This window comes from Tachyglossus aculeatus, chromosome 1, assembly GCF_015852505.1.
Source record: "Tachyglossus aculeatus isolate mTacAcu1 chromosome 1, mTacAcu1.pri, whole genome shotgun sequence".
NCBI classification, from domain to species: Eukaryota; Metazoa; Chordata; class Mammalia; order Monotremata; family Tachyglossidae; genus Tachyglossus; species Tachyglossus aculeatus.
Window position 1 is genome coordinate 157,888,536 of NC_052066.1, and position 26,893 is coordinate 157,915,428.

At 40.4% G+C, this 26,893-nt stretch overlaps 1 protein-coding gene across 3 annotated transcripts in view; it reads left to right on the top strand.

Moving 5' to 3' along the window:
• Positions 1 to 26,893, top strand: part of RPS6KA5 (ribosomal protein S6 kinase A5) — a 110,592-nt gene that overhangs the window by 67,143 nt on the left and 16,556 nt on the right. For all 3 annotated transcript variants that reach the window (XM_038750158.1, XM_038750150.1, XM_038750141.1), the window contains exons 6-13: positions 387 to 470; positions 2,456 to 2,559; positions 14,880 to 15,030; positions 17,781 to 17,942; positions 19,876 to 20,001; positions 20,829 to 20,962; positions 21,837 to 21,930; positions 23,971 to 24,141. In XM_038750158.1, coding sequence (XP_038606086.1) covers positions 387 to 470; positions 2,456 to 2,559; positions 14,880 to 15,030; positions 17,781 to 17,942; positions 19,876 to 20,001; positions 20,829 to 20,962; positions 21,837 to 21,930; positions 23,971 to 24,141 — 1,026 coding nt within the window. The remainder of the gene's footprint in view (positions 1 to 386; positions 471 to 2,455; positions 2,560 to 14,879; positions 15,031 to 17,780; positions 17,943 to 19,875; positions 20,002 to 20,828; positions 20,963 to 21,836; positions 21,931 to 23,970; positions 24,142 to 26,893) is intronic.

Below are 26,893 nucleotides of genomic sequence, written 5' to 3' on the forward strand. Positions count from 1 at the left end.
AAGCGCTTACTATGTGTACAGCACTCTACTGAGCACTTGAAAGAGTATGGTGCAACAGAATTTGCAGACATGTTCTCTGCCTATAATGAGCTTAGAGTCTAGAAGGTGTGCAGAGGGTCTCACACACGTGCCTACCACTTCTATGAAGCCTATGTATTCAACTTTAGCACGTGTATAGCCCTAACCAGGCCCCACTGAAATACTCATTAGAATTTTAGATATTTGTTCTTGCAAGGAGGACCAGCTGTTTTCACACTAATCATTTTATATATGCAGTACTGTATGAATAGTGGACAATGTAGATAATTGAACTTTAATTTGAAATGTGGTAGCCTATTTTATTCTTCTATGCTACTTGTAATGTTTGAAAATTATTATTTTTTTAGAATGAAAGAGCGTATTCCTTTTGTGGAACCATAGAATATATGGCACCAGATATTGTCAGAGGGGGAGATACAGGACATGACAAGGTATAGTCTCATTCACACCTTCCTTTTGTTTTGCTCAAAACCTCTACAAAGTTTAAGTAGTAATAAAAAAGCTATCTCATGACATCGTTCAATTATTTTCACAAGGTCCCTGTAGTCCATTCATCTATGTTGACCTTAATTCCTATTGGTGCTAGGTTTCCTAGCAACTGAAAAGCAAGAAGTATTGTCTAAATATTAAGGATTAGAAAATGCCAGGCAAACTTTATTGATTTTAAGACTGGTGGAGGGTATGTGATTTTAAATAGAGAAAGAACTCAAAAATCAATTTTTTTAAACAAAGTTTTATTTTTAAGCCAGGATTTTATCCAGAATCTCTAGCAACATCCAGTAAGTGCTTTATATTTTATAACTATAACCTTTTTAGCTAAGATGCTGTTTATATGGAATGTGTCAAGACAACTAAGATCAGTATACGTTGCCATTAAGAGAGTCTGTGTCCGTCTGTCCGTGTCCCCCCCCCCCCCACCCCCCCCCCCACCCCCGGCCCAGTGGTCAACATTATAAACTGTACAATTTTACCTTACTTGGCCATATGGGCTTCCTTAATATTTGCTATTTGAGAGATTATTAAGCAAAATAGCTTTGCAAACAAAAAAACCCCAGTGTTGAATGCATGTTAAATAGTTCATAAAGCGTTACTGTCATGTTAAAATAAAAATTAGATTTTAAAATTCCTCTTCTGTTTTCTGTAACCACTATTACTTTATTTTCTTCAGTTCTCATAGCACCTTGTACATTGTAAGGTTTAAAGTGAAACCTCCTTAGGATGGCAGTTTGTAGAAAAATCTAGAGCATATATTTTTGTCTCAGTGAATCTCAGTGAAGATTTCTTCCCCTTGCTCTTTACACTCTTGTGTGATGAGGGCCAAAGCACATTCCTGTAAAGCCATTCTGTTGGTTATTAGCAACCAGGGCAGTCAAAAAAATAAATAAATCTATGAATATTCTTCCAATTCCTGTACTTGCTGTTTGATTATTGGCTGGGGACCAACTCTTTTCTGCCAACAGTTTCCTAATCGCCCACTGAAGCTCCCTCCGTGCATTATTAGAAGTCACCTCCAACAGAAAGGTGCCTTAAGCAACCTCCTCTCCCTACTCCTCTGCCAATTAATGAGATTCTTCCCACCGTGATCCAAATTGAGTGGGGAGACCATCCTAATGGTGGGATTTTTACATCTAATATCAAAGTATTCAAATGGTACTACTACTTTTAGTGGCTCTTTTAACTCTTTAGAAGAGCTTTAGATCCTCTGGAAAGTTCATTCATTCATTCAATCATATTTACTGATTGCTTCCTATGTGCAAAGCACTGTACTAAACATTTGAAAGTTGAAAATTGGGCAGACAAGTTAACCTTCGTGTTCCTGGTTTCATTCCACAGGGAGTTTGTGGCAGTTTCCTAACAATATTTAAAACACCTTTGGTTGAAATAAGGGTCAGTAATTCACAAGATGTACTCAATCTGCCAGTTTTGGCTTTTGTCTGGTCTTTAGTTTAAGTGGGATTCCTTAGGGATGTACAGCAGAACCTGGATTGGGTTATATTGATCCCAGTACATATGGATGAGCGTTTGTGGAGCAACCAAGTTGTGCTCTCCCTCAACTGGATCATTTCTGAATATTCTTCATCATTAACAATGACTGAAAAAAAGTGTTACTACATTAGAGCAGATAAAAGCTATTTAATCTGTATTTAAATTCTGATCTTTGGATTTGCTTTACTATAGTTTCAATAGTAAAACTTACTTTTAGATTGTTTCCACTCCCAGTGTTCTTTTTTAGTGAATTGGGTAATCTAATCATTTCCCAGTTTTGTTTAAGTTGTTTGTGTGACAACACAGTTATCCTTGTGTTAAATATTTCCTCCCCAGATTGTTGTTTTATTTTCTTCATGGCAACATTTTATTTCCTTCTTAAATTTTTTTGTTAATAATTCCATAAAATGCAATGATTACTGTTTTATAGGCAGTTGACTGGTGGAGTTTAGGTGTTCTAATGTATGAGTTATTAACTGGAGCATCTCCTTTTACTGTTGATGGAGAGAAAAATTCCCAAGCAGAGATATCTAGGTAAGCTAAAAGAAAATAAAATGAATGTCTTTTTTATCATAGAAACTGATTATAATGCCAAAATAGATCATCTTTCTAATTTATTTTTAGTGGGTAAGAAAAGCTCAACTGGTATATTTCAGTTTAATAACATATTTCATATTCATAGTGAGTTTTTTTAAAATAACTTTAAATCTCAATGAAGTAGTGGTCCTTTCATACAAATTTGTACAATTGTAAATGAAAACTGTTGTAAAAATCAAAACAACCTAAATATTTTGTTTAGAATATATTTATGCAGTTATTTTCTAAGCCCACCAAAGGCCATGATTATATGTTTCAGGTATATTTTAAAGTTCTTGAATATTAGAGGTGAATAAACCAAATACCTAAAAACTGAATTATAATTACAATATTTATACATTTTTAAAATAAAATTTTCAAAGTGATTTTAATGCATAATATTTCCATAAATTTATCCTTCTGAAAAAATTGATACCTAAATATGGATATTGCAGTTCCCTATAGTAGCTTTTATTACACTTTCCTTCTACAAAGGATACAGTCACTCAAACTGGATACTAGAATATTGTGGAAAATTCCTGGTGTTTATCAAAGAGAGTGTGTGTGTGTGTGTGTGTGTGTGTGTGTGTGTGCGCGCGCGTCCGTCCATGCACGCATGTGTATAAAGGCTTGGAGAAACGATTAAATGGACAGTCCTCCTCAGAGAGTCCAATTTAGATCCAAAATCTTAGGTCATTTTAAAAATGTAAGGTACCTCCTAGCTTTTCAGGTAGAAAAAAAATTCATATTATCTCAGAAAAGCAGACCTGTTTCAGAAGAAAAAAAAAATCTGACTTTTGTAAGCAACTTGAACGTAGGATCATTTCTTCCAACACCACAGGACACATTGTAGGAAGAATGATCTCTAATTCTGCCATTGCATTTCATCCAAAAAGCTTAGTGAAAGCATACATTATGGCAGAACTGACTCTACTGTTATTCAGTTACTCGCTGTACCCCTATCTTGTTTATCTCAGTGCCGAATGCTTGCCCACGTCCTTCCTCTGGCCTGGAATGCCCTCTCCCTTCATATCCGACAGGCAATTACTCTCCCTACATTGAAAGCCTTATTAAAAGCACGTCTCCAAGAGGCCTTTCGTAACTAATCCCTCATTTCCTTTTTTTCCACTCCCTTCTGCATTGCCCTGATTTTCTCCCTTAACTCACCCCTCCCTCAGCCTCACAGCACTATATACATATTCATAATTCATTTTATTAATGTCTGTCCCCTTCTAGACTGCAAGCTCTTTGTGGGCAGGGAATGTGCTTGTTATTATTGTTACATTCTACTCTCTCAAGCACTTAGTACAGTGGTGTGCATGCATTAAGTGCTCAATGGTTACAGTTGATTGATTCAGTGACAATAATAATAATAATTATGATGTTCATTAAGCACTTATATGCCAAGCACTGTTCTAAGCTCTGGAGTAGATAGAAGGTAATCAGGTTGTCCCATGTGGGGCACACAGTCTTAATCCCCATTTTACAGATGAAGTGAGGCAAAGAGAAGTGAAGTGGCTTGCCCAAGGTCACACAGCAGACAAGTGGCGGATCTGGTATTAGAACCCACGTCCTCTGACTCCCAAGCCCATACTCTTTCCACCAGCCATTAAGTGTGAGCTAGTGGATAGAGCACAGGCAGGAATTAGAAGGACCTGGGCTCTAATCCTGGCTCTGCCACTTGCCTGCTGAGTGACCTTAGGCAAGTCACTGAGCTTCTCTGTGCCTCAGTTCCCTCATCGGTAAAATGGTGATAAGACTGTGAGATCCATATGAGATGTTGGACCCAGTCCAACCTGATTACCTTGTATCTACCCTAGCCCATAGTACAGTGCCTGGCACATACTGAGCACTTAACAAATATCATTTAAAAAAATTAAAATACATTCTCTAAGGAGGATGAAGCCAGTGGAAGTGGGCCTACAAAGGTGGCTGTCAAACCTTCTCTTACTTGCTCTCCAACATGCTCTCATCGGCTATTTTCATTACCAGGGACACTCAATATGTTTCTATCCCTAAGCCTTTGCAACCAGAGCCAAATCCTCTTATCTAGTAGAGTAATGCTTGCTAATCAAAATCTTAAATTAGAGAAATTTTACCTAATTGATTTTCTTCTGCGAGCTCAATTTTGAAGTGTAGATATGGTCTGTCACCTCACCTTCTAGTTATTGCCCTATCTCCCTCCTACCATTCCTTTCCAAACTCCTTGAATGAGTCGTCTACACGCGCTGCCTTCAATTCCTCAATGCCAACTCTCTCCTCGACCCCCTCCAATCTGGCTTCTGTCCCCTACATTCCAAGGAAACTGCCCTCTCAAAGGTCACCAATGACCTCCTGCTTGCCAAATCCAACGGCTCCTACTCTATCCTAATCCTCCTCGACCTCTCAGCTGCCTTCACCATTGTGGACCACCCCCTTCTCCTCAACACGCTATCCAACCTTGGCTTCACAGACTCCGTCCTCTCCTGGTTCTCCTCTTATCTCTCCGGCCGTTCATTCTCAGTCTCTTTTGCAGGCTCCTCCTCCCCCTCCCATCCCCTTATTGTAGGAGTTCCTCAGGGGTCAGTTCTTGGTCCCCTTCTGTTCTCGATCTACACTCACTCCCTTGGTGACCTCATTCGCTCCCACAGCTTCAACTATCATCTCTACGCTGATGACACCCAAATCTACATCTCTGCCCCTGCTGTCTTTCCCTCCCTCCAGGCTCACATCTCCTCCTGCCTTCAGGGCATCTCCATCTGGATCTCTGCCCACCACCTAATCTTCAGCATGTCCAAGACTGAACTCCTTGTCTTCCCTCCCAAACCCTGCCCTCTCCCTGACTTTCCCATCACTGTTGATGGCACTACCATCCTTCCTGTCTCACAAGCCCGCAACCTTGGTGTCATCCTCGACTCCGCTGTCTCGTTCACCCCTCACATCCAAGCCGTCACCAAAACCTGCCAGTCTTACCTCCGCAACATTGCCAAGATCCGCCCTTTTCTCTCCATCCAAACCACTACCCTGCTCGTTCAAGCTCTCCTCTTATCCCTTCTGGATTACTGTATCAGCTTCCTGTCCGATCTCCCATCCTCCTGTCTCTCCCCTCTTCAATCCACACTTCACACCGCTGCCCGGATTGTCTTTGTGCAGAAACGCTCTGGGCATGTTACTCCCCTCCTCAAAAATCTCCTGTGGCTACCAATTAACCTACGCATCAGGCAGAAACTCCTCACCCTCAGCTTCAAGGCTGTCCATCACCTCGCCCCCTCCTACCTCACCTCCCTTCTCTCCTTCTACTGCCCAGCCCGCACCCTCCGCTCCTCTGCCGCTAATCTCCTCACCGTGCCTTGTTCTCACGTGTCCCGCTGTCGATCCCCGGCCCACGTCATCCCCTTGGCCTGGAATGCCCTCCCTCCGCACATCCGTCAAGCTAGCTCTTTTCCTCCCTTCAAAGCCCTACTGAGAGCTCACCTCCTCCAGGAGGCCTTCCCACACTGAGCCCCCTCCTTCCTCTTCCCCTCCTCCCCCTTTTTATCCTTCCTGCCTTACCTCCTTCCCCTCCCCACAGCACCTGTATATAGGTATATATGTTTGTATGTATTTATTACTCTATTTATTGATTTATTTTATTTTTACGTATTTATTCTATTTTATTTTGTTAATATGTTTTGTTTTGTTCTCTGTTTCCCCCTTCTAGACTGTGAGCCCACTGTTGGGTAGGGACCGTCTCTATATGTTACCAACTTGTACTTCCCAAGCGCTTAGTACAGTGCTCTGCACACAGTTAGCGCTCAATAAATACGATTGAATGAATGAATAGAAATTAATACAGTTTATTGGGAACATTTTTATTTTAGTCCCAAATCCACAAAATAATTCATTGGAAGGCTGGCAAAAATAACTTTAGGATTTCAGTTTTGCCATTTTTAAAAGGGACATGCTATTTTGTGCTTACCAAATACATTGAGACCCCAAGATAAATATGCCTTAAACTTTTTTAGCCCATTTCACAAACTGCATTCATATCAATTATGTTATCTTATCCTAGAAATATCCATGAGTGGTAGAGGGAGGGAGGGATCATTACCTCCATTTTATAACTGAGGACCTGAGGCCCAGAGATGTTAAATTATTTACTTGAAATTATATGTGAAGTCGTGGCAGGGCTGCGGCCAGATCCCAAGTTCCTTGGTTCATCCACAAGATCATTCTGCCTGTTTAGGCACTGTGATCTAGGGGAAGGTTTAGGACACGTAATTGAAGAGGATTTGATTTTTGTTCAGTAGTTGCCACCATGTGTTGTTACTAAGGTTTCTCAGCTCTAAATTAGTCAATTGTTCAATCGTATTTATTGAGTGCTTACTGTGTGCAGAGCCATGTACTAAGGTCTTGGGAGAGTACAACAGTAAACTGACACATTCCCTGCCCACAACAAGCTTAAAGTCTCCTAAATAGCCCCCCTAGTCACTTTAGGAGTACCCAGACCCTGGACGGCCCCCACTGGATCTGAAAGCCCACCTGTTCTTCCGTTCTTGAAAAAGCAGAACTGGGGACCTTCTGCCCACGGACCTCAAGTCCTTGCAACCCTATCTCTGCTACTCCTCTTCTGGAGCCCAGGCCTTTCCCCAGCACCTGGAGCTTCTCCTCCAGCCCCTCCTAAGGCAGACATCAAGATCAGAGATCTCAATAATGTATAATAATATTCTTACTTTGGTAATAATAAAAATTATTCTGGTTCAAACTGCCTCTCCCTAGGTCTAATACTTTTCCCTCCGGGACTCTCTGTACTTTCCTTTAGGCATGTTGATGCTCACATTCCACTGGCCCTTTCCCCTCTTCTCTCAGGGCATCCCAGGTTCCAGTCTCACCCTCTCCAAGCCCTTCAGGTGCTAGGTTCTCCCATCGTCCTTTTTCACCCTCAGGGGCAGGAGCCTCACTCCTCCGGAGTCTAGCCACCAGATCCCAAACCTTCAGGTTAGCCTAACCCTCTCCCGGAATCCTCCCCAATCCCTCCTGGTGCCCTGTGTCTACCCAAAGTCACAGCACGAGCCTTCTCTGAGTCCTTCCCTCCTAGGTACCTGGCTTTGCAACCTCTCACCGCCAAGATGGCTGAAGATCTTCTTGCCCAACTACCTAGACCGCCCCTCCCACCCCAACTTACTTTTCAGGGCTTTACTCTGATTGGCTCAGTGCCACGTATTTCCATTCAAGACTAGAAGGACACTTTCATCAGGAAGGAGCTCCACAAAGTGACTCTCCTGGCATCCTGTTCCCCCTCCTTAGAGTGCAGGCTAGATGGATGGACACTTCATGCATGTCTGGCAATTGTTTGCTCTCTAATGAAGGTGTCAGCTTATTGGCTACTATCAGAAATTTTCAGATTTTCTTGTTCTTGTCCCTCGCCCTTTACTGTCCATATCAGTGCTCTGTTTCTGGATTTATAGGCTTAGTGTTCATGGGACTTCTGGAGCAAGCCCACCCTGTAGGCGCCCCCACCAGCAAACGAGCTTGCCGCTTCTTCTCCTCCTGGTCGTCCCCATGGAGGTGTCACTGCTAGGCTGGAGTGGTGGTCAATGTCTGGGTCACCCAAGACGATCTCCAGAGTTCCCACAGCATTACAAGTCCTGACGTAAACCAGGAGCAGGTCATGAGTCCTATAACCTAGTCACCAACCCAGGATCTCACCACTACTTATGTGAAATACCTGATTTTAGACTATTCATTTATTCAATCCTATTTATTGAGCACTTACTGTGTGCAGAGCACTGCAATAAGCACTTAGGAAGAGTACAGTATAACCATAAACCGTTCCAATCCCTGCTCACAGGGAGCTTACAGTCTAGAGGGGGAGACAGGCATTAGTATAAGTAAATTAATTACAGATATGTACATAAGTGCTGTGGGGCTGGGAGGGGGTATGAATAAAGGGAACAAGTGAGGGTGATGCAGGAGGGAGTGGGAGAAGAGGAAAGGAAGGCTTAGTCAGGGAAGGCCTCTTGAGGAGATGTGCCTTCAATAAGGCTTTGAAGAGGTGGGGAGAGTAATTGTTAGATTTGAGGAGGGTGAGCATTCCAGGTCAGAGACAGGACGTGGGCTAGGGATCAGCAGTGAGACAGTTGAGATTAAGCTACAGTGGGAAAGTTAGAATAAGAGGAGCAAAGTTTGTGGGCTGGGATGTAGTGGAAGAGTGGTGAGGTAGGAGGGGATTAAGTGACTGAGTGCTTTAAGGACATCGATGAGAAATTTTTGTTTGATGCAGAGGTGGATGGACATCCACTGGAGTTTCTTGAGGAATGGGGAAACATGGCCAGTAAAATGAACCCTGTGGGTCTGGGTAGAACTCCCTACCTTGCTTCCTCGGTGAAAGACAAGCATGCCGAGGGAGGTTCCTGCCACCTTTGCCAGTGCCCCCACTCCCCTGGAAATCTCCCCCTCTAGACTGTAAGCTTGTTATGGGTAGGGAAAGTGTCTGCTAATTCTGTCATAGTATAGTGCTCTGCACAGAGTAAGCACTCAATAAATACCATTGATTGATTGATTGAAATGGCCATGATGGGGAGAGTTTTGATGAATGCTTGGGTTAACAGAGTAAATCCTCCAATTGCACACCCTTTAACCACAGTTGAGCTATGATTTGAGGGGCAACAAGTTCCCTGACATCTGCTTTTCATGGGGTAAAGCATACCCTAGTGTCTAGAGCATGGGCCTGGGAGCCACAGGACCTGAGTTTTAATCCTGGCTCCACCACATGTCTGCTGTTGACCTTGGGCAAGTCAATTAACTTCTCTGTGCCTCAGTTACCTCATTTTTTAAATGGGACTAAGGCTGTGAGCCCTAAGTGGGACGGAGACTTTAGCCAACCTGATTATCCTATATCTACCCCAGTGCTTAATACAGTGCCTGGCACATAATCAGTGCTTAACAAATACCATTTTTTTTAAAAGAGGGGTGTTGTATGTGCTGTGTTTCTGTGATAGACCTATGTAGAATTATATCAACCCTGTTGCTTTGTACTCTTCCAAGTGCTTAAAATGGTGCTCTGCAGACAGTAAACGCTCAATAAATAACACTGATCAAACAGCAAGCATGTCCATGAAAACACTGATAAAATCAAAATCCAGTGATTTAAATTGATTATTTAAAAATCAGATCTTCCGTGGTAATAATGCACTGAGTGGCTTTAGCTTTTCCCTTTAAGCTAGGCTTTCTAATTATCTTCCTGCCTGTTCTGACTTCTGTATTCCTCTCTCTCAAAATTTACATCCTTGAGAATATGTGCCTCCTCATGTCCCCAAATATCTTCCTTTTGTCTCTTTTCCTCAATAGACAGTTCTTCTAGGTTCTGAGTATGCCCTTCCCTGAACTGACTGCTTCATATGTCTTTTTCTTTTAATAAGGTGTCTTCAAAAGCTATATGAACCTAAATTATCAGCTTTATTTCATACTACTATCAAAATTCTTCCTGGTATTAATTTGTCACAGTCACTTTATGTGACTGCACTCCTTTCTGTCAATCCTTTCTGATGTTTTCATCCAATTTGAATTTTTAATTTCTTTATATTTGAAAAGTAGGTGAAACCTTGATAATAATAATTATTATTATAATTGTGTTATTTGTTAAACTCATACTATGTGCCAGGCACTGAACTAAGCACCGGGGTGGATACAAGCAAATAGGATTGGACACAATCCCTGTCCCACATGGGGCTCCCAGTCTCAATCCCCATTTTACAAATGAGTTAACTTAGGCATAGAGAAGTGAAGTAACTGGCCCAAGATCTTGACATACCAAGTCTGTTCCTAAATGAAAATGTTACTATTTATTGATCAATCAGTCATATTTATTAAGCACCTAATGTGTGTAGAACACCGTTCTAAGCACTTGGAAGAATCAATCTAATTGGTAGATATGATCCCTGCCTCTAAGTAGTTTGCAATCTAGCGTGGGAGGCAAACACTGAAATTAATCATAGTGAAAGGAAATAAGGAAAACAGAGGCAAATAGTGAATATTAAGGTGTCTTTGGAAAAACATACTGTAAATTTTTTTGAAATTCTATTAACTCATATCTAGGTTTCAGTTTATATTACTGTTCTATCCAGAACTTTTGGAATTCATTAAAAGCATTGACGTTTGTCTGGCAGTTTACAAATCAAATGGTTTATTAACCCATTCCCCATATTAATAATTTGGTTAACATAAATTTCTGTATTTTGGTGTATATAGTTACTTGCAGTTTATGTATCTCAGAGTAATTTCTGGGACCCTTATTACCCACTTGTAATCATCGTATCAGATTTCATTTTCTAGTCATTTTACCTTTGAATATCCTCAAAACTCTATTGTTCCTTCCTCATCTTTCCGCTTCCCAACTGTTTCTCAAGAGAAAGACTCTCATCTGTTTTCTAATTCTACCCCCTCTATCTCCATCTGATCCTATCCCCTCTCACCTAAAACTACTGGCTCCTCCCCTCCTCCCCACCCTGTCATCTTCAGCATATGATGATTCCCTTTCTATTGCTTTCAAACATGTTCAATTCTCTGTCATACTAAAAATGTTCTCTCAATCCTACTATACCTACTGGCTCCCATCTCCCATTCCTGTCTATGCTCCTGGAATGGGTTGTACAGTTTATCTCCACTTCTTCTTGACCCCTTATAATCTGATTTCTACTCTCTGCACTCTACTGAAACTACACTCTCTAAGGACACCAACGACCATCTCCTTGCTAAAATCAATGGTCTCTAGACCATTCTAATCCTTCCGGATCACTCAGCCACCTCTGACACTGTGAATGACTGCCTCGTTTGGGTAAGGCAATCTAATCTTGCCTTCACCACTTCGTTTTCCTTCTACCCCTTTGGCCGCTTTTTCTCACTCTCTTTTGCTCGTTCTTTTTTCATCTCTTGTGGCAGAAATTAGCCCAGAGCACCCTCAACCTCACAGCACTTATCTGTAACTTATTTTAATATCTGTCTGACTTTCTAGAATGTAAGCTCCTCATGGGCAGAGATCATGTCCACCAACTGTTGTACTCTCAAGTGGTAAGTACAGTGCTCTGCACACAGTAAGTGCTCAATAAAGGCAATTGATTGATTTCTGCTAGCTGCATTCAGTCAGTCATATTTATTCAACACCAACTGTGTGCAGAGCTTGGTAGAAAGTGCTTGGGAGAGTACAGTAGAATTAATACTGAGAAGCAGCAGCAGTGTGGCTCAGTGGAAAGAGCACGGGCTTTGGAGTCAGAGGCCATGGGTTCAGATCCTGGCTCCACCACTTGTCAGCTGTGTGACTTTGGGCAAGTCACTTAACTTTTCTGTGCCTCAGTCATCTCATCTGTAAAATGGGGACTGAGACTGTGAGCCCCATGTGGGACAAACTGATGACCTTGTAACCTTCCCAGCGCTTAGAATAGTGCTTTGCACATAGTAAGCGCTTAATAAATGTCAATAAAAAATTAATAGGCATGATCCCTGCTCTTAAGGAGCTTAAAATCTAGCAGGAGAACCAGACACTCAAAAAATTAGAAGTAGGAGGAAGCAAATTAGCATAAAGATGTGTACATAAATATTACTTATCTGTAATTTTATTTATTTATTTATATTAACGTCTCTCTCCCCCTCTAGACTGTAAGCTCCCTACGGGCAGAGAATGTGCCTTTATATTGTACTTTCCCAAGGGCTTAGTACAGTGGTCTGCACACAGTAAGCACTCAATAAATAAAATTGACTGACTGAGTATCCAAGTGATGCAGAAGTGTTGAGATGGTAGTTGGGGGTATGGTGACTTGGGATAGTTGCATAAAGATAGGAAGTATCTGTGGGGAGAGAACCATTTTGTGGCTAGGAAAGATGAGAGTGAGAGGCAAGTTGGAAGGTTGTGGTCAACAAGTGGTATTTTAAAGTTGGGATCCGGGCGGGGGAGAATGGCACAGTGACCTGTAATGAAGACATTCATTGTGTGTCTAAGTTGGTATTGGGGTTTTGGTGGAGCATAGGTCTTCAGAGTTGAGGAGCTAGAGGAAGCAGGTAGTTGTGGGGTAATAATAATAATGATGATGATGGTATTTGTTAAGCGCTTACTGTGTGCCAAGCACTGTTCTAAGCACTGGGGTAGATACAAGGTGATCAGGTTGTCCCATGTTGGGCTCACAGTCTTAATCCCCATTTTACAGATGAGGTAACTGAGGCACAGATAAATTAAGTGACTTGCCCAAAGTCACACAGCTGACAAGTGGCAGAGCTGGGATTAGAACCTCATGACTCCCAAGCCCATGCTCTTTCCACTGAGCCACACTGCTTCTCTAAGAAGAGGGTGGGTAGAGAGGGTGGGGGCCATTGAGAACATCCATGTGGGTATTGGCATCTCCAGGGATCAGTGTAGGAGAGAAAAGTAACTGAGACCCTCAAAGTCCAAAACCATGTACTATGTGCCTGAGGGAATACAATAAAGGTAGATGGCATGGCCCCTGCACCTGCAGGAGCTTATGGTCGAATAAGGAACACAAAGGAGAAACAGTTACAACTGATTACAAAAAGGATTTTAAAAAGTGATGAAATGAATATGTAAGTGGAAAAATAAATCAGTGAACTCTAATGTGACAGCTTTTGAGCTGACTCCAATAATTTCCAGTGGTTGCCTTTATCTCAAATTGAAATTCCTTACCATTGGCCTTACAGCACTCAATCACCTTGCCCACTCTCTTTTACATCACTGATTTCCTGCTACAGCTGTCTTCGCTCCTCTAACACCGACCTACTCACTGTACCTCGCCCATGTCTTCCCTCTGGCCTGGAACTTCCTGCCCTTCTTATCTGACAGACCCTCACTCTTCCCACCTTGAAAGCATTATAAAAATCACACCTCTGAGAGGTCTTTCCTGACTAAGCCTTCGTTTCCCCTACTCCCTCCCGTTTTCATGTCACCCTTACACTTGTACCCCACCCTCAGCCTTACAGCACTGATGTAAGTAATTTTACTTTTTCTAATGTCTATCTCCCCCTCTAGACCATAAGCTCCTTATGGGCACAGAACATGTCTACCAACTCTGTTTTATTGTGCTCTCCCAAGCACTTAGTACAATGCTCTGCACACACAGTAAGTCCTCATTAAATATGATTGATTCACGACAGAATCATGGAGTTAGAGATTATTTGGGGAATGGGAATGAGGAATACCTCCTGGAGAACTATTTTTAAGAGGGCTTTGAAGGTGGGAACAGATGTTTTTTGGCAGATCTGAAGGGAGCTCCATGCTGGGGGAAGAGTTTGGCCAGTGGGTCGGCCATAGGAGAGAACTGACAGCAAGGTGCAACTAGGAGGTGAGCTTGTGAGGACCAAAGGGTTCAAGGTGAAGTATAATGGAGTAGAAGTTGGAGTACAATGGAAAAGAACTAACAGGTAAGACAGAAACAAACTAATAAGGAGCCTTGAATCCTATGGCCAAGATTTCTTTTTGTTGTGGAGACAATAAGTAGGTTTTTGAGGAGGGCAGTGTCGTGAATGGCATTGTAGGAAGATGACAGGGGCATCAGGGTCTAGGATAGATTGGAGGGGAAGTGCAGTAATCTAACTGGTATGTGATGAGGGCTTGGACTAGGGCAGTGACCTTAAGGATGAAAAAGATGGAGTGAGTCTAGGAAATTTTGTGGAGGAAAACTGGCAGGATTTAGTTGCAGATGAAATGTGGAAGGTAAAAGGCAAGAGGTCATGAGCTTCTGGGACAAGGAAGATAACTGATAAGAATGATTATATTAGAATAATGAGAAGGGTCTTTGGTGGAGTCATAAAACAGAATAGTGAATCACCTTAGTCTCATAAAAAGGGAAAATCTAGTCACCGAAACCAACTCCCTCTAGACTGTAAGCTTGTTATGGGCAGGGAATATGTCTTTTTATGGTTGTATTGTACTCTCCCAAGTGCTTAGTACAGTGCTCTGCATGCATTAAGCACTCAATAAATATGATTGAATGAATGAACTCTACTGTTGGATTTAAGTTTCCTTCTTTTTCTTTTCTTTAAAAAAGCTCCTCGCCTGACTGTCAGAGGAAAGAGGGGAGTGGCTAAGGGTTGATCCGAAGTCTATAATTCTGCTACTCGGTCTAGGTTCCTTTTCATTTCTATTTCATTTCTAGAAGTTTGCTGCATTTTCAGAAGCTCATTTAATTTTTATAATAGCCTTTCTTCTTAATTCAACCCTCAGCCATTTCTCTATGATGTGTGCTTTTCTTAAAGAAATGCTCCATGTGACTACATTTTTCTTGCTATGTTTTCATCCTCATTTTATTTGTTTCTAGGAGAATATTAAAAAGTGAACCTCCATATCCCCAAGAAATGAGCACATTGGCTAAAGATATAATTCAACATCTGTTGAAGAAAGATCCCAAGAAACGATTAGGCTGTGGTCCACGTGATGCTGATGAAATCAAAGAGCATCTCTTCTTTCAGGTGAAATTAAATACTAAAGCCTACTTTCAAGTGATTCATATTCATTGCTTCTAGTTATTGCCCCATCTCCCTCCTACCATTCCTTTCCAAACTCCTGGAACAAGTCGTCTACATGCACTGCCTTGAATTCCTCAACACCAGCTCTCTCCTCGACCCCCTCCAATCTGGCTTCTGTCCCCTACATTCCACGGAAACTGCCCTCTCAAAGGTCACCAATGACCTCCTGCTTGCCAAATCCAATGGCTCATACTCTATCCTAATCCTCCTCGACCTCTCAGCTGCCTTCGACACTGTGGACCACCCCCTTCTCCTCAACACGCTATCCAACCTTGGTTTCACAGACTCCGTCCTCTCCTGGTTCTCCTCTTATCTCTCCGGTCGTTCATTCTCAGTTTCTTTTGCAGGCTCCTCCTCCCTCTCCCATCCCCTTACTGTAGGGGTTCTTCAAGGTTCAGTTCTGGGATCCTTCTGTTCTCGATTTACACTCACTCCCTTGGTGACCTCATTCGCTCCCACAGCTTCAACTATCATCTCTATGCTGATGACACCCAAATCTACATCTCTGCCCTTGCTCTCTCTCCCTCCCTCCAGGCTTGCATCTCCTCCTGCCTTCAGGACATCTCCATCTGAATGTCTGCCCGCCACCTAAAACTCAACATGTCCAAGACTGAACTCCTTGTCTTCTCTCCCAAACCCTGCCCTCTCCCTGACTTTCCCAACACTGTTGACGGCACTACCATCCTTCCCATCTCACGACCTGCAACCTTGGTGTCATCCTCGACTCTGCTCTCTCGTTCACCCCTCATATCCAAGCTGTCACCAAAACCTGCCGGTCTCAGCTCCGCAACATTGCCAAGATCCGCCCTTTCCTCTCCGTCAAAACCACTACCCTGCTTGTTCGAGCTCTCATCCTATCCCGACTGGGTTACTGTATCAGCCTCCTCTCTGATCTCCCATCCTCCTGTCTCTCCCCTCTTCAATCCATACTTCACGCCGCTGCCTGGATTGTCTTTGTCCAGAAACGCTCTGGGCATGTTACTCCCCTCCTCAAAAATCTCCAGTGGCTACCAATCAACCTACGCATAAGGCAGAAACTCCTCACCCTCAGCTTCAAGGCTCTCCATCACCTCGCCCACTCCTACCTCACTTCCCTTCTCTCCTTCTGCAGTCCAGCCCGCACCTTCCGCTCCTCTGCCGCTAATCTCCTCACCGTGCCTCGTTCTTGCCTGTCCTGCTGTCAACCCCCGGCCCACATCATCCCCCTGGCCTGGAATGCCCTCCCTCCGCACATCCGCCAAGCTAGCTCTCTTCCTCCTTTCAAGGCCCTAATGAGAGCTCACCTCCTCCAGGAGGCCTTCCCAGACTGAGCCACCTCCTTCCTCTCCCCCTCCTCCCCCTTTCCATCCTCCCTGCGTTACCTCCTTCCCTTCCCCACAGCACCTGTATATATGTATATATGTTTGTACGTATTTATTACTCTATTTATTTTACTTGTATATATTTATTGTACTTATTTTATTTTGTTAATATGTTTTGTTTTCTTCTCTGTCTCCTTCTAGACTGTGAGCCCACTGTTGGGTAGGGACTGTCTCTATATGTTGCCAACTTGTACTTCCCAAGCGCTTAGTACAGTGCTCTGCACACAGGAAGCGCTCAATAAATACGATTGAATGAATGAATGAATGAATTGCTTGATCCCATCTCCATCCACAAGAGGGCATCATATAGGCACTTTATTTTAACATTAAAATTGACAGAAAAGAGCTCTGCAGGATAACTTGTATTTTTTTGCATAATTCCAATGCAGTCAAGTTCTTTCTTTGGAAGAAAAAAAACACTTGCCAAGTCCATCTGATACTGTGCAATCAGAATCATTTTTCAAGAGTTGTCTTGGAGGATTTATTGACCACTAATAAAAAAAGCTATTTTTTTGAGGAATAAAGGAAACTACAAAGAAGGATGGAGTGGAAATAGAAAGGAGAAGGCTCTTTTTAGGCAAGAAAACCTATTTCTTCAAAAGAGGCCTTTTTCCTCTGCTGTCATGTTAGTTGTGTACATATCCATAATTCATTTATTTATATTAATGTCTGTCTCCCCTCCTAGACTGTAGTAAGCTCAATTGGGCAAGGATCTTGCCTACCAGTTCTGTTATATTGTACTCCCTCTATTGCCTAACCCAGCACTAAATAAATACCATTGATTGACTGAGGTAAAATAACCCCAAATATTATACCTTCAAAAGAATGCTTCTAAATAGTTCTTAGAATATAACATGAGTCTCTTGGTAAATGCACCCAGTTTATAATATTAGCTGAGTTCAAGGAATATTAGGTTCATGGAAAAGGTTGTTTTTCTTCATCTGTACCTCCCAACCTCCACTCTCTCTCTCCCTCCCTCTCCCTCCCTTTCTCCCCCTCGCTCCCAACACAAAGGGTTACTGGAAGGACATTTTCCCTTCCAGTGTGCCCAAATGGTCACTGGGAGAAGAAGCCATCCACTCTGGCACGTTTACTTACTTGCATCTGTCCCACCACAAATAAATGCTACTTGAGTGCGGGCACAGCAATAGTTTTGCCCTGTACTATCTAAAGTACTGATTTAAACATAAACTTGGCCCTGGCTCTGGACCTTCATCTAAGGATGAGTTAATTATGAAAATATGGTGATGCTAATATTGAGAATTTGCCTGTCTCCTTATTATGTCCTTGTTGAAATATGGCTTAAAGTTTAATTTGCTGTGTCTCTTTTAGCAAATAAATTGGGAAGATTTAGCTGCCAAAAAAATGCCAGCACCATTTAAACCAGTAATCCGAGATGAATTGGATGTCAGTAATTTTGCCGAGGAGTTTACAGAAATGGATCCCACATATTCTCCCGCAGCCCTGCCTCAGAGTTCAGAAAGGGTATTTCAGGTAATCTCAAATATGAGGACACCCTAAATGTTCACCAAATGTTTATAGTAGTATTTTTCAAGTGAGATAAATTGTTCCATCTCTAATGAGATTTTTAGGATTGTATGTCAGGTGTTTATTAAAAGTTAGGTATTATTAAGGACAAGTAGATATGAATTACTGGGTGAAGTCTAAGGCTTACTAAACAGCAAATCCTGTTTGTGAGACTCATTTCCGTGCAGAAGGCAGTAATCATTTTGCCACTATTAAAGGAATTCAGATTTTTTTCAAAACTCACATAGAAAATATGGTATTAATTCCTTTACTTTTTTTATTAGATGCTAGTTAATTAAATTCCATTGTCTTATTTCATTCAAATAATCTAAATGACTATTTTCAATCTATAAAAAGTTCAGAAAAATGATCTTTCCTTATTGTGCTTTTACCAACTGCATGTTCAGTCTAATAAAAGGGTAGCAGATTATTTCCTTCTAACCATGTTAGTGTATCTTCAATATTTATGAATGCTGTGTTACTCTGTAGCTTTCTGGGATACTCCTAAAATAATTCTTAAGTCAAGCTGAGATTTCAAATACAATTTTTAACTTTTTTTCCAAAGGAAATGTAGAAAATGCAGATGGGTGAATTTTACTCATGTGCAATAGTTTAGCTATTGTGACTGAAATCTATGCTATGCTCCTACTGTTGTTTTTAGTATTGGGGTTTTTCTAAATTATAAGTACCTTTGTATTCACTTATTTTTATTTTTATTATTATTAACTCAGGACCAAGAGGTGGAATTCAGGCAATACCTGATCAGAATACAAAAACAAAAGTATTTACTTATGTTTATGTCCATGGAAAACACAGCTACTCGTAATAGCTGTAAAATACATTGTATTGCTATTCAAATTCAAGAAAAATATTAATCCAGTGATTCAGTTCTGTATTTTGCTGATAATACTGAGTAAATTCATTCATTCAATTCTATTTATTGAGGCTTACTGTGTGCAGAGCACTGCACTAAGCACAATACAGCAATAAATAGACACATTCCCTGCCCACAACAAGCTTACAGTCTAGGGAGGGGAAGACAGATATTAATATAAATACATAGATTACAAGTAGGTACACAAGTGCCCTGGGGATGGGAAGGGGAGAACAAAAGGAGCAAGTCAGGATGACGTAGAAGGGATGAGAGAAGAGGAAAAGGGGGCTTAGTCTGGAAAGGCCTCTTGGAGGAGATGTTCCTCCAGTAAGGCTTTGAAAAGAGGGAGTGGAATTGCAGGTCGGATTTGAGGAGGGAGGGCATTCCAGGACAGAGGCAGGATGAAGTGAAGTGGGGTCGGTGGCGAGATAGATGAGATCGAAGCATAGTGACAAGGCTAGCATTAGAGGAGCGAAGTGTGTGCGCTAGGTTGTAGTAGGAGTATAGCGAGGTGAGGTAGAATTTAATACTAAATTTGTTTTACGGAATTTAATTCCTGTTACTGTACCTGGTGAAGGAATGTATTGGAGGGTCATATTGTCCCTGACTTCAGTTAAATCTTGAAGGTGAAATTTGTTTTTACCAGGATGAAATATTTTAGAAGCTCAGTCCATCCCATTTGTATGTTTATTACTTTGCATGTAGGCTTCTTGAGAAACTAGCTCTTTTGATATATATTTTTGGGAGCAAAAAAATAAGCTTTTAGATATTTTGGAGAGCATTTTCACCCTCTCATAATTTTGAAATGATTAGATCAGAAGATGACATAACACACTTCAGGAAGGTATCTCTGTTGATTTGAATTGTAACTTCATCTTAGCCCTTGAATAAAATGTAAGGTCACCATTTCTTAGGTGATTATTTTTTCTTTCCCTGAATGCTAGCTTCAATTGTTAATGATTAGTCTTGCAACTTGAGATCTCAAGATTTCATGTACTTTTCTATTTTCTTGCCTTTGTTTTCCAGGGATATTCTTTTGTTGCTCCTTCTATCTTATTCAAGCGTAATGCAGCCATAATAGACCCTCTTCAGTTTCATATGGGAATTGAACGTCCAGGAGTGACAACTATTGCCAGAAGTGCAATGATGAAGGTAAAAGAAAAAACCTCAAAAATTCTGAGGCTTTTGCTTTGGGACATTGAAATTGTGACTGGTTAAATGTGTAATCCCAAATTAGGACCAAAATCAACCACATGGAATCTTTCCTGGCAGGATCTCAGGAGAGCAGGAAAAGTAGCATACCACTAGAAGTTCCAAACAGAATTTCTTCTCCCTGAGGAGAACTTAGACCCATCCTCAGGAGAGTGGGCTTTTCTGTTATTGTCAGGGGAGTTAGTATCCCTCCAGAATGTCCTAGTAGCTTTGTGGAATTATAGATGAAACCATTCCCCCTGCTCTGTGAGAATTAGAGGCTGTGTTTACCTATGGACTTGTCCTCTAAAACTAAATGATATATATGTAACTGGATATATTCTGTCCTGATAGAACCATTTATGAAATAATAGTGGAATTTAGTGTGGAATATAGAGAAACAAAAACAAAAAACTTGGAACAAAATGATATTTATACATGTTTACTGTTTAGGTTAATTTGTGTGACCTTTGTTTTTAGGTACACTTTAGTTTGAGTATAACAACAGTGAATAACAGGAGAAAATCAAAGCAAGATCTGTGGCAGAACTCAGCAAATATTTTTGAATTATGCAATCCAGTCAATCAGCGTGGTATTTATTGAGCCCTTACTGTGTGCCGAGCACTGTAGTAAGTGCTTGGGAGAGTATAATGCAATAGAATTGGTAGACACATTCCCTGCCCATAAGCAGCTTTCAGTCTAGAAGACTAATGGTCTAAATATCATTTTCGTTAAACAGCTTTCACTTAAACTTTTGCATTTGTAAATTTTCCCAACTTTTTGGCCAGGACTCTCCATTTTATCAGCATTATGATTTGGATCTGAAAGATAAACCACTGGGAGAAGGAAGTTTTTCCATTTGTAGAAAGTGCTTACATAAGAAAAGTAACCAAGAATATGCAGTCAAAATCATAAGCAAAAGGTATGAATTTACAAAGAAAAAGGTTTTTTGGACTTAGCTGCAGTTATTAACAGTTTGTTCAGTGATGTTGGCCAATGAAGTTATCTAAAACTAACTTGTTATATGAGCATGTTTAAAGTTTGCCAGAATCACTATTCTTTGGTAAATCAACTTGTCATCCTGTTCCTAGATGTAAGAGGCGATTTTACTATAAAAAAATCTCTGAAAGAAGAGATCTCATAATGTTGTGGAATAGTATTTGATCTGAAACTTTCTCATTGTAAAATTCTTTACTGCTTTCTTATGATGGAATGTATATATGTATACATATGTATACATATATAAAACGTTTGACATTGTTATTATTATTGTTAATACTAATATTAAGCATTTACTGTGTACAAGGGGCAATCAATCAATAATATTTATTGAGCACTTACTGTGTGCAGAGCACTGTACTAAGCGCTTGGGAGAGTACAATATAATCAAGCTGATAGATCTTGTGTTTGTGAAGGTTATTTTATTCTGAGACTTTTAGAGGGTCTTTTTCTGAGATCTGACTAACAGGAATTGGTGCTAGAATCAAGCTGGGCAAAGCAGTAAGTTCTTTGTTTTGGTGAATGGTTATCATCTCCATGTTGTAGAATGGTGCACAAACTGTGCAAGACTAATGACAAAATCTCTTATTCATTTACCTTCACGTGGGGATCTGCTGATGATTTTTCTCTGGAATAATTTCTCCATCTGACCAAGTTGATTGTATCATTTAGTGCATCCAAAGCTGACTTTGGCCTTTGGATGACAGAGGATATAAAAACTAGATTAGATTGGGGCAAAGTTTAACATAAAGATTTACTCAAGTAAAGTGGTGTAAACTGAATGCTTAATTTTCCAGAATGGAAGCCAACACTCAGAAAGAAATAGCTGCTTTGAAACTCTGTGAAGGCCATCCCAACATAGTGAAATTGCATGAAGTTTATCATGATCAGGTATTTCCTAGTGAAACATCCATATTACCTTTTCCTGTTATCTGTCTATACCTAACATTAGTTTATTGACAGATTAGGTTTGTTTGACCATATGATAAACACCTACTTTTCATATTTTGGCCAGCATTTTTAGTCACATTTTAAATTGTATCCCTATGTGTAACTCTAGAAAACTATAAAACTAGTGGATTAATAGTAATAATAATAATGGTATTTGTTAAGTGCTTACTATGTTTCAAGCACAGTTCCAAGCACTGGGGTAGATACAAGGTAATCAGGTTGAACACAGTCCTTGTCCCACATGGGGCTCACAATCTTCATTCCAGTTTTACAGATGAGGTAACTGAGGCACAGAGAAGTTAAATGATTTACCCAAGGTCACACAGCAGACAAGTGGAAGAGCTGGGATTAGAACCCATGTCCTCTGACCCGAAAGTCTGTGCTCTTGCCACTAGGCTATGCTGCGTCTTCTGTACTTAGTGCCATTTGGCCTACACCCTCCTCTCTTGAAAGCACTTCCCTTGTCCTGCTGCACATAGTGGTAGAATTGATAGTGACCAGAAGTTGCAGGCTGACAGAAATGACCCTTGCATCCTCTCCCCAAGTATGTTTCTCCCTCTCATCTACCATGCTGCTCCCTGAGTGGCAGCAGAAAGAGTAGGGTCGTAATGAGAGATTAAGCAGGGTATCTCCATTTTCATGCCCTATTTCTTTAACATTGAATAAGTTGATCTGACATGTAAAGAGTCATGAAAACTCCTTACCTAAGACTTAAAAAAGGAACCATTATTCCATTTTTCTTCCCTTTTTTTTTCAGAAGCTTTAAGAGCTACCAATAAAAATGTTGGGCTACTTTGTCTTTTTAGAAAAAATGCAGCAATAGCTATTATCAAAGGAAGGAATAAATGTGTTAACAATTTGTATTTATATACAAGGAATATTGCCTTGGGGGTAAACCTTATTTTTCTATTAACTATTAATTTCTTATGGGGAAGCCACTGTAATTATGCCAACATTTGTAATACAATCCTTTTTCTTCCAATATCGTGTTTCAGAACTAGTTTGTCCACTGATAGCCTTAGTTTCTCTCAAGAAAGGGAAAAAACTATGTTTTATATATGACTAAGGGTAGTGGATAAAAAGTTTAACTTGTCATTTGTCAGTTTTTCTCCCTTTGAAACATTCATCTGAGATGCTGTTGGTTAAATGACTATTAACTTGATTTCATGTAACCCTTTTATCTGAGTGCCTGTGTAGTTTTAAATAGGCCTTACGTTTTCCCTGAATGTTTCTGTGTAATTAGGTGTTCTTAAAAAGTAGTTTACAACAGACTTGTTATTTGAGTTACTGGGCTCAAATGTGTGCAGAGCAACATAAAAGGATGTGACTTATTGATGATAGAGCAACATTGCCAAGCACCATATATACCTTTAGGATTAGAGGAAGCTATGGGAAAATATGCATAGATCAGTTTTCAGGATAGTACTTGGGAAGCAGTGTAGCATTTGTTTGCAGGTCCCATGAGCCCATTGTTGGGTAGGGACCATCTCTATATTTTGCCGATTTGTACTGCCCAAGCACTTAATACAGTGCTCTGCACACAGTAAGCGCTCAATAAATGTGATTGAATGAATGAACACAAACCTTGTTATTTCTGGGACATTGGCAGAATGCTCTCTCTATCTTCTTTGGTGCACCTATCATCAGATAAGTTCATATCTCCCATTAGTGGGGACATCCAAGGTCACCCATTATTTCCACAATTCATAGATGCAGACCCATTTTAGTGGTATTTAATTGAAATTAATCACAAACACAAATCATAAAACATCCAGAAAAATGTTTGTAAATATTTCACTTAAATGCTTTGAGTTTTCAAAGTGTTCCATTTTTCTCCATGCCACCTTAATTGGCAAGTTTTGTAGTGCTTCCTTTTAAAATATATATAATTTTAGTCAAAATGAATGGAAAGATGACAACCTGAATCTCACAGTGACACCTCCTTTTGCTAATGGAATTTATGATTTGTTTGTTTTGGAGCTTCACACATTTCTAGTGATGGAACTATTGAATGGTGGTGAGCTGTTTGAACGGATTCAGAAGAAAAAACACTTCAGTGAGACTGAAGCCAGTTCCATCATGCGGAAGCTTGTTTCAGCTGTAAGCCACATGCATGATGTGGGAGTAGTACACAGAGATTTAAAACCAGAGGTAAGGCAAAACACAGTCTGATGACCTGGGGTTGTGGTTATTTGTTCAACTGTAGTATTTTTTCTGCTCATCACCATTTTTCTTTAATTTATAAAACAAATTGCCTTTGTTTCTTTGGAAACAAAGTATTGCTACATTGATGGTCTTGAAATTATACTTTTAAGAATGGATGAGTAGCTTGTATACAGATCATTCACTAAAAATAATTCTCACACTTTTTGTAGCAAATTTCCAGTTCAGTCAGGTCTTTTGTAATATGTTTTCATTATGCATTTTGAAGAGAATATTATTAGGGAATGTCCTTTCATTGTGCTGCTATTGGATATAACGTTGTGCGATGTCAGAAGAAACTATTTGACTCATGCTCGGTGTCAGCCAAGGCATGAATAAGATAGCACAGATTTTCTTTATGTTTAAGCTCTTTATGAATGCAATGGGAGAAAACCAACTATATATGTAATTTCAGAATTCCGATGATTTTCTTCCCACAGACCTTGTGATGTGTTAGCACGGTTCTAAGTAAAGTGTAGAAACAAACTGTAGGAAACTTATTTAGGCATTAAGAATCTCCTTTGGTTTTGTTGGTTTCCTTGATGTTGTTGTATATGTCTTTTGCATACTCTAGTGTTCTCTGTTATATAGATCATGAAGATGTGTAGGTTTTTACTATCGACAATAGGCTCCACTCAGGGTCGAAAATGGCTTCTCCTTTTCTCTTCAATATGGAATATTGGTGGACAGATTCATTTTAGTTTGCCCTCCACTTAGTCCTGCATTGAAGGGTAGGAAGACAATTCATTAAACTCTTATAATGCTCTGCTCTCAGCAGGGGCTCAATAAATGAAATGAATGCTGAAAGAAAGAAAAAAAGTTTGGGCAACTGATCAACAATAATAATAATAATGATGGTATTTGTCCCAAGTGGGGCTCACTGTCTTAATCCCCATTTTGTAGATGAGGGAACTGAGGCACAGAGAAGTTAAGTGACTTGCCCAAAGTCACACAGCTGACAAGTGGTGGAGCCAGGATTAGACCTCTGTCTCCCAAGCCCATGCTCTTTCCACTGAGCCATGCTGCTTTTCATATATAGGATATTAAGTGCTGCAAGAATTAACATTGTTTATGATGAAACTATATCTCATAGCGAATCTCTTGTGCACTTTGTCCATGAAAGGGACTGTCTCTATGTTACCAACTTGTACTTCCCAAGTGTTTAGTACAGTGGTCTGTTCACAGTAAGCGCTCAATAAATATGATTGATTGATTGAAAGGGCAGCCTCCCTTTTGCCTCCTTCCCATTTGGGATGAGCATTGCTGAGACCCCAGTGACAAAGAGGGAGGAAGTATCTTGTCCCTTTAAACAGGTTCTAGAAAACCTATTCTAGAGCTTGTGTCAAGAATTTCTCATTAGAAATGAGAGGTGCATACAAAATAGGGTGTATGTGCGCATGTGTATTTACTATCAAACATTAATATTTCTTGAGTGCTTAATCTGTACAGAGCACTGTACTAAGCGCTTGGGAGAGTTTAATATAAGAAAGTTGGTAGACATGTTCCCTTCTCACAAGAAGCAGGAACAGACAATTGTTGACAAAATTATTCCCCACCCCAAAAAATCTTTGGTTTGGGATAGAGGTTAAAATTGTGCAATTCAAAGCCGAATTTAGAAAATGAATCACTAGAAATATTGACCACAAATTTAATTCACTTCTATTTTTGAAGTACCATACTTTTTCTTTTTATTGATGTGAATGAACTACAAACCCAGTGGTATTTTAATGTGTTTTGTGAGGCCACCAAAGATATATTTACGAACATAGTATTCCTCCCTTGAATTTAAATAGATTGAATATTTTTGTTTCATGCAGATTTTCCATGGCTTACCAAAATAAAATGGGTATACTTCTTCCAATCATTGAAGCTTGAGTAACTAGCTTCTTTGCTTCCCTCATTGCAGTTCTTGCTCTTCTACATACCTCCCACCAACAATATGGTGCTCTGGGTGTGTTAGAAATTAACTGTCTATTTTAAAATGATTAAAATCAGACAGCTTGAATATTTTCCTCAAAGACAAGGACATGTGTGTAATTTAAAAGTAAAGCACATGCAAACATGCATGTACTCTTGGCAGTAGCCTTTTTTGATCACTCATAATGAGGCATAATCATTCTAGGTGAGCTTTAATAATAGTAGTTAAATTTTCAAAGGGCTTACTGTGTGTCAAACACCATGCAATCGTTTATTCTTCTAGCTCCCAGGAAATCTCTATGTGAGTGTCCTGCAATCTCCTCAAATTCCCCATATCCAAAACTGAACTTTGCATCTTCCCTCCCAAGTCCTTTCCCCCACCCATATCTTCCTGACTGTTAAGCTCTCAACTTCAACTATATCTTTCACCCCTCCCTCTCTTTCAAACCCCATGTTCACCAATGTATGACTACTGCATCACTCTGTTAACTGATCTCCCAGCCTCAGTCTCTCCTCTTTCCAGTCCCTACTTAACTCTGCTGACTGGATCATTTTTCTAAAGTATCATTCTATGTATGTCCCCTCCACTCCTCAAAAACTCCAGTGGTTGCCCACTCCCCTTTGCATCAAATAATTAGTAGTATTAATTAAGTGCCATCTCTGTACAAAGCACATGCTAAGAGCTTGGGAGAATATAATAGACTTGATCCCTGTCTTATTTCTACGGCATTCTCCCAAGTGCTTAGTACAGTTCTCTGCATACAGTCGGGGCTCAAAAAGTGCT